The sequence below is a fragment of the Pseudorasbora parva genome, chromosome 1 (assembly GCF_024679245.1).
Source record: "Pseudorasbora parva isolate DD20220531a chromosome 1, ASM2467924v1, whole genome shotgun sequence".
NCBI lineage: Eukaryota > Metazoa > Chordata > Actinopteri > Cypriniformes > Gobionidae > Pseudorasbora > Pseudorasbora parva.
Genome location: NC_090172.1, coordinates 35,270,823 through 35,284,662, shown reverse-complemented (window position 1 = coordinate 35,284,662; position 13,840 = coordinate 35,270,823). Strand labels below are relative to the sequence as shown.

General features: G+C 36.4%; 1 protein-coding gene across 5 annotated transcripts in view; it reads left to right on the top strand.

The window, feature by feature from the left end:
* The window catches only part of sorcs2 (sortilin-related VPS10 domain containing receptor 2), a 244,308-nt gene that overhangs the window by 136,066 nt on the left and 94,402 nt on the right, over window positions 1-13,840 (top strand). For all 5 annotated transcript variants that reach the window (XM_067438786.1, XM_067438769.1, XM_067438779.1 and 2 more), the window contains exon 3: window positions 12,870-12,969. In XM_067438786.1, coding sequence (XP_067294887.1) covers window positions 12,870-12,969 — 100 coding nt within the window. The remainder of the gene's footprint in view (window positions 1-12,869; window positions 12,970-13,840) is intronic.

Sequence of the window (13,840 nt, the reverse complement as noted above, 5' to 3'; positions counted from 1 at the left end):
AACGTGTATGTATTTGTTTGTTTGTTTGTTTGAGTGTGTGTGTCTGCTTAGCTAATATGAAATTTTGACAAGAGTCCCTGGGGGACGAACAGATGTACTTGTCTCTGAACTAACAGCCTGTTGACAATGTGCAATGTCTGGTCACATGTGGGCTCTGTCAAAAATAACACACACACACACACACACACACACACACGCGCGCGCAAAGAGAAAGACCTTGTAAAGACAACCTCTATGGCCCTTAATTGGATTGTTTTTGATCTTTAGGATTGTATGATGTGTGTGTGTGAGAGAGAGAGACATACAGATTCAGAGATGCTCCTAATTGGGTGTATTTGTGCCTTGTGTACGATGAATGTGTTACATTATAGTCAGTACTCAGTGTTTCTCTCTTTTCACGCTGACACCAGTGTGTCTTATAGGAGTATTCATGTATTTTTTTCTTATTTCAGTCCAACATCCACTTGTCCTTTGGTTTGTTAGTGTATGGTGTTACCACATAAATATAAGCTCACATCAAATGATGGCACATTTGATGATGGGCCAAAAACTGTTTTATCCCTTTCGCATACTCAGCCCAGAAGCGCCAGCTGTTGGCAAATTTAGACATTATGGGTCCAGTATAAAAGCAAGTGTGCTTTTAATGCAATTACATAAATGAGCAGCCTTTTTAAATCACACCCAATAAATTTCACACTTATGAAAGACAAGCTTGTGACAGAATGAGGTTTTCAGTCCAACTATGCTTTCAGCAATCTCCGTTTTCAAAATGGGCAGCACTGTTAAATGTTAATGGATGCCATAATGTTCGGAAGCTAATGGACGGCTACAAGAAACTGCTGGGCTGTTTCAAAGGGCACATTTCTTGAGCATCCAGTGGACGCATGTGGTGATATAGCAGGGCAGATATGAAGAACATGTCATTTCAGTTCATCAGTCAATCAGCATTACACTCAACACATTTATTCAGCATCAAAATGTCAGAGGCATGGGAGATAAAATAGTTGTATGGATGATTACACGGTTACCTGTCATGTTTGCTATCAAAAATGTATTTGATATCATGGAAAGAGGGCAGAGAGATAGTATTTCATTATATTTCTAGATACTATATTTCTAATAAACAAAGGACACAATCAAACACTCGCAGTTAGTATAAAGTATCTCTTGCCTTCAAAGCATCTGTCAAATCGTAACACTCTCTGTTTGTCACGAAAGCTTTGACTTGCTGTTAACTGCTTTCCCATCTGTCGCTGAACCTGTCATGTCTCCTTTATTTGAACGATTGGTTCCTAGCTGTCCAGCGATGCCCTGATAGGCAGTTTTCCCTTGCGATCTGACCCTTCAACCTAGTAGTACACAAATTGTCTTTTAGATCCTCCATCAGCGGTCAAAGGTCAAGTAGCCTCTCTAAGATAAGGGAAACAGAGATTTAGTCGGATGGAGAGGGATTGTGCAGTAGGCGATGTTAAAGGTTATATGGGAGCTGATAATAGAAGAATTATGTTATATCACAGAACAAGAGTTTACCTTACAGACCAATAGCATATTAAGGAGATATAATGTAATATATAAAGAGAATAAATGCAATGGGGTTAAAGGCACCCCGGGGTAAAAGATTTCACATGGAAAGTTGGCTCATCCTTGATGTGATTATGTGCTAATTTGATCTAATATTTGTTTTAAAAAAATTAAATAAAAAAATGTTGTAGATTTAAGTTGTAAATGCCATTTGCTAAAATATTTGAATATCTTTTTATATTCAAATAATTCAAGTCTTTTAAATTATTTTTTAAATTATAATAATGGAAGAATATGTAAAAGTATGGTATTTGGGGTAAAATACCCCCCATCTGTTGGGGCAAAAGGAACAATATTTAACATATCTTGTTGACTTTTTTCATTTGTAGACATGGTTATAACATATATTAAATTGGGTGTTCACCTTTAGAGATAATCACCATATTTATAATGGAACCATCATACAATTTTTTTTTTTTTAAATCATACAATAAACCATTTATTGTTACACTTTAAATCTATATTAAATTATTATCCAATGCTTTCAGAATATTTACTTTTTAAAATATATTTTTATATTAACATATTTTAATGACAGCATATATACTGAAGAAAATGTATTATTTTATTTATTTGCTAAAGTGTTTTGAACAGGTATTAGACGTTAAAAATATATATATATATATATTTTTTAGCTAGTATTCTATCAATTCTTTGTGCCTTTTGCCCCATGCATGCTGAGCCTTTTAGTAGGCTTTGAATATTTATGCTTCACTGACCTGTAATGTAAAAAAGCTCAAACTTACCTATTACTGACTATAAATTAATAGCATGTAATTTTAATGATTTGCTTACATTTTAAATGGTTTGTATTAGGTGAAGCCAGAGTGAGTTTAAAAATTGTATTTTTAGTATATATTATACTTCATCAGCATAAATATTTATGTAAACGCACTATTACTTGAAGTATGAAAAACTGAATAATGGCCTTTAAATCATACAGTATTTTACTGAATTGTTGTTTTGTTGCTAGAATTTTCACAAAAAGCTTGTGTTTCCTGACATATTTATATCTAATGCAGGAATAAAAAGTGTAGTGAGAAGATGTGAGAGAAAGAGAGTAGATATAAAATATGTCACTGGTGTGCTGAATTCTCAGCCCGGTCCCAGTGGTCCTCATGAGGATGTCATTTAGATAAATGCTCCCAATTACAGCCCTGCTGTCCAGTACTCACAGGCACAAGACTCTGCCTGTGTTTCTGAGGGTGTAAATGAGGGGGTTCCCTTTGTGTATATGTGTGTGTGCCTGAGGGTGTCTCTACACAATATTTGAAGTCATATACTCTTAAAAAAAATAAGGTTTCTTATTGCCATCTGTGGTTCCAGAAAGAATCTTTAACATCCATGTTTGTGCAAAAGGTTATTAGACGATTATTAGATTATTAGACGAATGTTCTTTATATATAATAAAATATAGTTCTTTTTAGGGCTTTTTACTAAAAGGCAAAAGGCTTCTTTTTCTACAGAAACACCCTTTTGGAAAAACATTTTTTTTTCTCGAGTGTAGCATGATTTGTGTTTCAGAAAGTCTATGTGACTTGCTTTGGTTGTGTCTGTATCTGTATCTAACCAAGCTCTTTAATGGTTGCACAAGTCAGAATTATCTCTGTGTTCCCAGCCTCACGCTGGCAGCTGACCAGGCCCCCTTGCAACACTGAGTCTTTATACAGTAGATACATATTTTTCTAAAATCAAACCAAACAGATCATCCCTGAAGGCTTTCCATGACTGCTGAGCCGTGCTTCCCTGTGATTCAGCTTTGCTGTTAGGACAAAATAGCCTGTGTGATAAGGATAGCACTCTTGGTCATTTTTACTCCCTTATCCACACCACTAAAATATGGTCTACATCTTTGTTGTCCAGGAAATTATTATTTTACTTTTTCTTTACTTATAGTCTATCCCCTGGTTTCACAGACAAGCCTTAAACCTATAGTCCCAGATTAAATTGCATGTTTGAGCTGTTTTAACTGAAAGCAACTTGCACATATGTTAAAATAAGTTATTTGTAAACAATAGAAGTGTTCTGGTTAGCTTGAGTGTTGTTATGCTATATACAGAGTAGCAGAGCTTTGCCCTTACGAAAGGAAAATATATTTACCAATATATTACTTGTAAATATATTATAATATATTGTAAATGCATGGAATATATATTGAGGCTATATAATACAATATATTATATATTCCTGTAATATATTGCAAAATATACAAATTATTGCCGCTTTTATATATTGCAATGTATTGGAGAATATAAATATTAAATCCCATATATGTGAATATATTGCCTAATGTATTATATTATCATTATTTTGTATGATATTTTCCAATATATTGCAATATATTTTTGTTTCGTACGGGTGGGAGGGGTTTGGGTGTGTGTTTTGAGAGAAATGTCAGAACTAATCCATCTCTCATTGTAACTTTCATGAACATGGATTCAACTAGTCTTCTGTTTTCTCCCTCTATTGACTCCCCTCAAATGAACTCTCCTTTTGGTAGGTGAGCCTCCCCCTTTGACTTGTCAAACTGTTGGTTTGCTCACTTTACATTTCCGGCCTCTTCACGTAGTAAATAAAGACTCTCAGTGTGTGTGTGTGGTATGGACTGGCTAACTGCCCCTCAGTCAGTTTTTAAATTAGAGTTTTAGGCGATCTATTCATTTAAATGGTTTCTTCACAAAAAAACAACAACAAAACAACATAAAGAAATATTTTCTGTTGACCGAATTTATGGCACTAACCTAATATTTATTATAAACACAGATTCCTGAAAAACCAAATGATAAAAAATCCCTTTACTGTAAATGATGTGGCTTAAAATAGTCACAGATTTGATTTATGGAGTCTGATGATCTTTTCCTGCTCTCTGTGCAATAAAAGCTGTATGATAGCCTTTCATAATAGTAAGTGAGAAGGCATTAGTGAGAATTAATTACCCCCTGGCAGTATAATATGAGGGGTGTACATTAATCAGCGGCTTAATAACTATAACTAAAAGTATCTGTGAATGGTGTGGGCATTTGTTTGAGTTTATATCAATGCACTCCATTGAAACATTGTAATAGGATTACTTGCATTTATTAATCTGCCAAAGTTTTTGTTCTGTAGCATACATATCACAATATATCACAATACTAAAACTATATTGATAGTGACCATATCTTTTGTGTATAGTTCTCCCAAATGAAAATTAATGTGTGAGAAAAGAGTTTTAGTGTCAACCTACCCCTTTAATTTACTATATAATGCTGATAATGCATAATAAATGCAATGGGTGAATATTGTGGGTCTTGATAATGCCAAATGTCTTATGTTATCAGAAAAAAGGGGCATTATTTAAAATATATCTAGTTAATGATCAAGCATATTTAATTCTGTATTTTCAGCTTCAGAATCATGAATATTTTTATTCAGGTGTCACCATTGTCTTGTGCATTGAGCACCAAGTCAAAGCCATTTCATTTTCACCCCCAGTGTAATACCAAATGTAGCATTTTAATCAACAGTACATTTTTTGCTAACCTTTTACCATATGTCTTGGAGTATTGCAATAATATTGTATCGTGAGTTCAGTATCGTATCGTGACATGAAGGGTATTTTTACACCCCTAATTATTACGGTCTAATTCTGTTCACAACACATCCATAAACAGTAGCTGTATTCATGTGTTTGATTTGCTTTACACATATCACTGTGATTTTTTAGACTCATTTGACTACAACTCTTTTTTTGCATTCAGGTCTTTATAATTTTTTTGGTAAAATTCAGACATGCTTTCCAAATTCTCTGCTACTGAACCTTCAAAGTGATCTTTTTGGCCGCTCTATGGCATCTCTCGTAAGTCTCCTTGTTCGTGCTGAGAATATTGATAGACGACCTTTTCTGAACTGAGTGGTTTGGTTTGGTTTCACTTCCACTTTCTAATATTTGAGTCAACAGAGCCTACTGGGACATTCACACTTGGAAATTACATTTTCCTAATTTCAGCATTTGTTGTGTTTATTTATAACTAATTTGGTATTCTCTTTAGTGTTCGTTTTAGTCTTTAACTGTTGGGTTTTTAGCCAGAAAATAATTCACATCTTCACAGGGGGAAGGCAATGTGAGGCTGTTGTGTGAATTGTTTTTGTTATGTTTTTTCTGTTTGACTCTTCAAATGGAATATTTTCCTTTTAATTTTTTTTAAAGAATATCACAAAGCGATGTCAAATTGAAATAATTATTGTTTGATTTAATGCTTAAGAATAAATAACAGTGAGCCAAATTTCAGTGTTATTTGCATTTCATTAAAATGGGTGAATTCTGCCTAAAAATGCATTTACAAGGCTGTGTGTGTGTCACCTTTCCAACATCCAGCACCCAGCACCAGAGCATCTTGTTTCTTAAATGTTGAAGGACTAAGAATAAAATATCAGCATCATAGATTATTGTGAGGATATTATCTAGACTGGGTAAACCCAGCCTGATCTGCCAGGGATTTGATTTCGTCCTACAGCTCAGTCTGGAAACCTCAAAACACTCAGCAAACATGTTGGACCCTATTGAGTGTTTTGTTCCTTCAGGATTCTTGAATGAGTAATTAATCAGTTGTGTAAATGTTCAAGAAATGCCACATGAGTTGTAATTTTGCCATCCAATGGACAGAATTCATGAGCACATTTTCTGTTACTCTGATACTGATTTACTAGCCATTGGAATTTGGAATTTTATTTTGTGCAGATGAAAAAGATTCCTTAAAGCTTTCACACTTTTGTTCAAATGTCCTTGAGTATACTGATTTACATTTATGCATTTGGCAGAGACTTAACTTGAATTGCATTCTAGGTATACATGGATCATCAATTCATGCATTGCCTGCAGCTCAAACCTATGACCTTGAGGTTGTTAGCACCATGCTCTACTGTTGGTGCTGCGCTTTATATTTTCAAATGTGTGGAAAATGTTTTTTGATTTATGTAAGGCTGGTTTACCTTTGATCTATTTACATTGTAAATTGGGAAAGTATACTGAAAGTACTGACATTTGATTTACTGTATTGACCACATAACCTTTGAGTATCACTTTGACAGTATGAGATTCTTTTCCAAAGCCACCTACTGGATTACTCCAGACTGACTGTCTGTTATATATAGGTTAATATATAAAATAATGAATTTTTGATCAATAAATACACTGTAAAACAACAAAACAAACAAACATTCATCTCTCAAATTGAAAATTTTCTACTGACTGATCACATCTAAATTTTTCAGTTGGCCAAATATAATTTCTGTAAATTTACTCTGACTGATTGGAGAAGACACTACAATTAAAAACTGAACGTGTATGAGTTACAATGAGTGAGTCACTGTGCGAGTATCACAGCACTGAGCACTAACTGCAGGAGTGAGATAAATGAGCTGAATGAGCTCTCGTGATGAGAGCTGAGGTAATCGCAACTACACTCGCGGCATACATTCACAACACGAGTTCAGTCTGGCACATTTCAGTTCATGCCTTTGCAAGCTTAACTTTCCTAGAAATTAATTAGAGAAGTTAAAAGACTTACATTTCTCACCATAGCTCTGTTTAAATGAGTGCTGTAGCTGCGAGCTGAGCTCTGAGTGTGATCTCCATCCCCCATGCTCGGGTTCAAAACATGCGGAAATGGCTCCCTCTGCTGGCTGTAGTCTTTAGCCTCTGGCCAAACATTCCATTTTATTTCTGGAAAAATTACTCCTATGAAGCAAATTGATGATATTTGCATCATAGGAGTAATTTTTCCAGAAATAAAATGCATAAATCTTTTGTCTCAGGGGGATATGAGGGGGGAAGCACAATCATTTGAATATACTCCAGGGTTTCTACTGATATAAGGCCATATGCTAATCGCTGAAGTAACCCTTTAAATCTACAACATTTTTAAAAACATCAAATATTAGATCAAATGAGTGCAGTCAACTTTGCGCTGCTGCCCATGTTCGTGTCAAAGATCAAACAAATCTCCATATGCATCTTGAAAAGTGGATGTTTTGGAAAGTGGTGAGGCGAGTTTTTGTGCCATATAATAGTTTAGAGGAAAATAAAATCCAGGGAGCCTTTTACCCCGTGGAGCCTTTAGCCCCGTTGTACCCTACAAATAACAAAAAGGATGCAATTGTCAGATCACAAGATAAATTGCCTGTTTAAAAAGCAAGGAGTCTATTAAAGGTCAGTCAGGGAATATTTATGACACCACTCCACGTAAATTATGTTTGATGACAATGCTAACATGCGTGTCTTTAGTGGTGGTCTAAAGAATTTTCCGCGAGTACAAAAATCAAGTATGCCTGTCAAAGTGTAGAGATCCATCAACAAGCAAAAAAGAAAAGTCAAGGCTATGTTTGGCGCATTAATTTTTTTGTTCATTTTTTGATCTTACTGTTTTCTTTGAGAGCTTCTCTCCAAAATGTGCAGGCTGTTCTCATACCTTGAACCATGATTCAATGTGACAGTAAATGTTTGCAGAGTATGACTCATGATCCCAAATGAATACAGGAAGTCACAATGTTTTCTGTTCATTTCCAAACTTCCAAGCAAGAATTAGATTCATTCTGAGATTTAGAATGTGACTTCATACGTAACCAAGGGCTGTATAGTATACACTATTATCATGGTGATGATGCTGTTGATATAAGGATAATAAATACCTAATATTTGCATTAATATTTGTAGTAGATGCATTCAATTGATTAATCCCCAAACTTTTGAATGGTAATATATAATGTATATGTGAAAAATTTAAAAAAAAAATGAAAGTACTTAAGTAATTGATTGGAAATCAATTCAATTTTTATTTTGAAGTTCAATGCAGATTATTGTCCCTGCTCTCATTCTCCACCTTCTCGTCCCTCCGTGTTTCTTTATTATCCACAGTCCTTCGGCACCAGCGGCATTAGTCCTGTCAGCTAATCAGTGGCATGAAATGAGCCATCCGATTAAGTTAGCATCATTAGCGAAACGTTTGGCAACCGAAGCGCGGCGTGCCACACAATCCTCCAAATTAGCTTTATTAGTTACATAATGTTCCTCTGAGGCCTCTGACATTTTACTCTCCACGAGAGGATTTACTTAATGAGTTGGCTGTTTCTTGCACTCGCTCCACCAACTCGGCTGATGACCTCTGCCGGGTTTTACTCCACTTTGGAGACGCTGAACACCGTCATTGTCTGATTGCGTATTCTAATTAACAGACTCGACTCTTCTAAATGAATGGCATGCATCCTGAATTTAATTCTGTGTTCAAACAATCATGGCTTTTTTTGGTAATCAATTACATTTTGAGGACGTTTAGTAATAAGCAAACTTAAGTTTATACGTCTAACATGTAAGAGCTGATACTGGAAACTGTATTAATAATTTTAGAATAAGTTTAGATTTTTGGAAAAGCTGCCGTTACACTATGGCATCTCAGAAATCAGATTTTATTTTATTAAACTTCTTCTTTTATGTTTAATGGCGGTTGGCATTCAACTGCAATGGTGCATTACCGCCACTTTTATTTTATTTATTCTACTATGGTCTTTTATCATGCTGTGGGTGGGTTAAAGGGATAGTTTGCCCAAAAATGAGAATTATCCTATAATTAACTCAAATTAACAAGCTATCCTTGGTATATATGACATTCTTCTTTCAGATGAATACAATTGAAGTTATGTTAAAAATTGCCCTGGCTCTCCCAAGCATTATAATGGCAGTGAATGGCAAACCAATATTTGAATCACAAGAAAGTGCATCCATCCATTATAAAAGTAATCCACACAGCTCAGAGGGTTATTAAAGGGGGGGTGAAATGCTGTTTCATGCATACTGATCTTTTTACACTGTTAAAGACTTGGAATCCCATACTAAACATAGACAAAGTTTCAAAAGTTAAGGTGGACGTTTGATGGGAGTATTTCTTTGTCAAAAATACTACTTCCGGTTAGTCATAAGTTTCGGCAAGTTTTTTGAGATCATGCGTCCCCTTTGACGTTAATGGGGGCGGAATTTCCTTGTATGGGCCTTACGGACAATTCTACCGGAAGAGCGTGAGAGAGAGAGAGAGAGAGAGAGAGAGAGAGAGAGAGAGAGAGAGAGAGGAGAGAGCGAAAGCAACAGGCTACGCCCATCAAAGCACTGGCTTGTAGGATGCTGGACAGGTGATGTGCACATAACAATGTCACCAAAAAAGTGCGTTTTTGGTTGCCAGACCAAGACAGTCCTGCACAGATTCCCCAAAAACCCCGCGTTAACAGTGGATGTAATTTGCTTTTCCGGATCAGCAACTGAGTTGCGCGAACATTTATATCTGTTCGCTGCATTTCGGTGCCGACTGTTTCATAAACAAGGCCCAGCTTGACGCCGGATTTTCCCGATCGCCTAATGCTGAATGATGGAGCAGTCCCAATGTTAGAACCGCAGGCGGTGAGTGAGACTGCTTCAAATGTCTGTGTTTTTGCCTATGCTCATCAAGTAGCCCAAACATGATCACGTATAGTTAATTGATCAATGGAGCATGCAATGTGTAGTGCGTGTACATTTGTTTAGCTGGCCACTATATGTGTAACTTTATGTTTGTGTATTGTAAAAGCACTCCAAACAACAATACACAAAGAGGGGGGAAATATGTTGAACTAAATAAGCACGCTTCTTCATTCAAATGCGCTACTATTCCGTGTCTTTCTATGTAAACACTAACTTAGCCTGCCGTGCAAAACCAGTCCGCTTACTGTCTACACAAACCACGCGTAAACACACAAACACACGTGCACAACTGCACTTCCCACATGTACACCTTCAAAGACAAAAATACGACGATATAATTCAAGTATAAATATGTAAATAACACAAGCCGCTAAGCATATTATATAGTTAGTGTATAACTTGTACCACATAGAGACGTCCTGCTCTAGTCGTTTTTGCTGCTGCTCCTGTTCAACTGCAGCCTCTGGGTCTGATTCCGGATCATAGATGTATGGCTGTATCTGATTACAAGCCATATTTTTATTTTGAATAAAGTTTTTTTCCCGCTGTTAGGGATGACACAGCTTTATGACGCACTCGACTCAACACAATAGCAGCAGCGAGCACACGTCATTATTTAGCTCCGCTCACACGACACGCCCCCACCCGCTCGGCTTTTTTCGGAAAGACTCGGAACAGCGCATCTTTCTTATATAATTATAAAAAAAATAAAGACTTTTCGGAGATATGCAGGATGCAATGCTACTCTATAGGTACTCAAGATTGACATGACACTGACTGAAACTGAGTGTTTCACCCCCCCTTTAATGAAGGCCTTCTAAAGTGGATCAATGGGTTTGTGTAAGAAAAATATACATATATAAAACTTTATCAAGTTAAATGTCTAGTTTCCGGCAGAACGCCTACTGTATTCAACTTATGAGGTGTAACATATCAAAACACTTATGATACGTCTGACGTTGCGCCAGTTACGCTTTTTCAAGTTGAATACGGAAGGCAGCCCCCCGGAAGCTAGATATTTGACTTTATAACGTGTTAAATATGGATATTTTTCTAACAAAACCCCATCGATTTGCTTCTGAAGGACTTTATTAACCCCCAGAGCCATGTGGAGCACTTTGATAATGGATGGATGCACTTTTTGGGGTGCCATTTACTGGCATTGTAAAGCTTGGATTAGCCGGGACATTTTTTATTATTATAACTCTGATGGTATTCGTCTGTAAGAAGAATGTCATATACACCTAGGATGGCCTGAAGGTAAGTAAATCATGGGATCTTTTTCATTTTTGGGTTAACTATCCTTTTACAAGCATTTCACATTATTCACATATTGATGTGCTGCTTTGTTTATAATAATAATAATTATTATTATTATCAATTAATATTATTATTTGTTTTGTTGTTTAAAATGTCCTCTTTGGAACCACAACCCGTAATGTTCACTATCATTGTGTATTCCTCTAGTTCCTCATTCTGCCATGATACCTCTGTGTGATGAAACATGGCGCCTGGCATAATGATCACCTCCCCCACCCTGCCCAGCCTTCCCTCCCACTTTCATTTAAACCTCTGGAGCTGAAACAACTCTGTTCTGCTCCATTCTGTCAAGTAAGGAACAAAAATGTGAGCTCAGCAGGAGCTCCAGTGAAGAGTTCTGTTCTCTTCTGTTTTTTAATTAGTTCTATGGGGGAAGTCTTTAGTGCTATTTGTTTGTGTTGAGGAATAGTCTTTGATCAGGTATTTTGCACACACTATCAGCTGCCAGCAGCAGAAGGCATTCCCTCAGCCTTACTGAGAGGCTCATATGTGAATGGATCATTTGGAGACACTTTAAATATAACCCTGTGACCTTGACCTTGTTCTTGAGTGCATTTCATGTTACTGTGTTGTGTGAAAATGATTTATTCTGACAGTGTCAGGGTGGCTTAGGCCACAGCTCTCTGCCTGATTGATTTTTGCAAATATTTCCACACCTGTGATGCTGCCTTGTCATTTCTCATATACAGCAATTCAAATAGTTTCTCCATGAACTAACATCAGTCTCTGACTAGTTTACCTTAACCTGCCAAACACGAAGCATCATATGCTTACGTTTTCAACACGCTGTTGTTGCCGGGATCAGAATAAGCAGTCTTGGTCATTTCTTATTGTAAGGATGATAGAAATGTTTCATATAGCAGTAATTTAGTTTGTAGCATACTGCTAAAACACTGCATTTTTCTCTCCTTGTGAGTTTGTAAATGCCAGAACTGCGCTAACATCTTTCCCAATACAGTTTTGCAGAGTTATGAAGTAACAAGGTGGGTTTTTTTTGTTTGTTTTTTGCTGACGATTTTGCTGACTCCAACTCAGCTCAGTCAAAAAACAGTCAACATGCTCATGAGAGCACTTTAGCAATCGCAGGCCAAAAACCGTCCATTCTGGAAAATGTTATATATTTGGTGCCTGCTGTGAATATTTCGAACCCTAGTCTTATGCTATGAATGTTTACAAAAACATCTATTAACATTTAGCCAAGCAGTTCAAAGCAATTCCAGTGCATGAGGTAAGTGGAAGGAAAAAATCCTTTTATTTTGTTGAAAATGTTCTGTGTTAGAATGTCAGAAATAGACATGACAATAGTGAGTCATATGTTTATGTGTCCTCTCAGCTCTATGAATAACTCTAATAATCAGAGAGTGGGATTCAATCTAGATCCGTATTATATCCCGTTACATCTCTCCATGTGCGCCTTAATAATTAAACATGGTAATGATATTAAGGAGATTCCTTTCTTTTTCTTCTTCTTTCTTTCATGCAGATCCAGTGATTATGGGTCAACCTACACCAAGCTCAACCTGATGCCTGGGACAACCATCATAGTCACAAACTTCTACATTTGTCCCACCAATAAAAAAAAGGTAAGAGGACCAAACACACTTTACTAAATCTTTGACAGATCTTTATTATCACTTGAAAAAAAAAACTTTCATGCCATTTTCTTCCATGTGAAGGTTTAGATGAAGCAACAAAATTACAAATTATTTGTTGATTTCACATACATTCCCCCTTTTACTGCCATTTGAGTATCGAGACGTGTGCATATGATTGTGATTTAAAAGTAATTCAACATATATTAATACATATGTGAGTATGGTAATCAGTTATCATGCAGAGACACTTTGCAATTAACACTCAATTATAGGTAGTGGATGTTTAGGCACACATCATGGCTTTACATGACTTTACAAAATGGTACTTAAGAGCTTCATATGGTTCTTCTCACTTGATATTACAATATATTCAACTACAGCTAATAAATATGTCCTGTGATTGTGTGAAGGTATAATTAAATGTGAGGAGTTTAAGTTCAAGGTGATTTTTTCCCCCTCCCGTATGGAGATTGATGGTAATGATCACCCTAGAGCAACTATGACATGTTCAAGCGTGTCAAAGTCATTCTAATGAAGTTTACAGGGATCTCCTGCTCATTAGTAATCTCCTCACAACCTCTTAAACATGAACACACACAGACGTCACAGCTGAATAAGTGCTAGCTGTCTGTAATAGGCAATTTAGCAGACACATCAAAGCTTGTCTGCTGTCCTCGGCTCTAGTCACAATGCACAATATTAATAATTAACAGGAAAATAGTCTAAAATGAGATGCCGTACGTTCGAGGACATGGCTGTGTTTTGGTGATTGTGAAGCGCATTGCACGGGAAGTGACTACTGTAAGTGTTGACTTCAGGAGACAAGGAAAGGAATTGTAACTCCACAGTCACTCCTGGT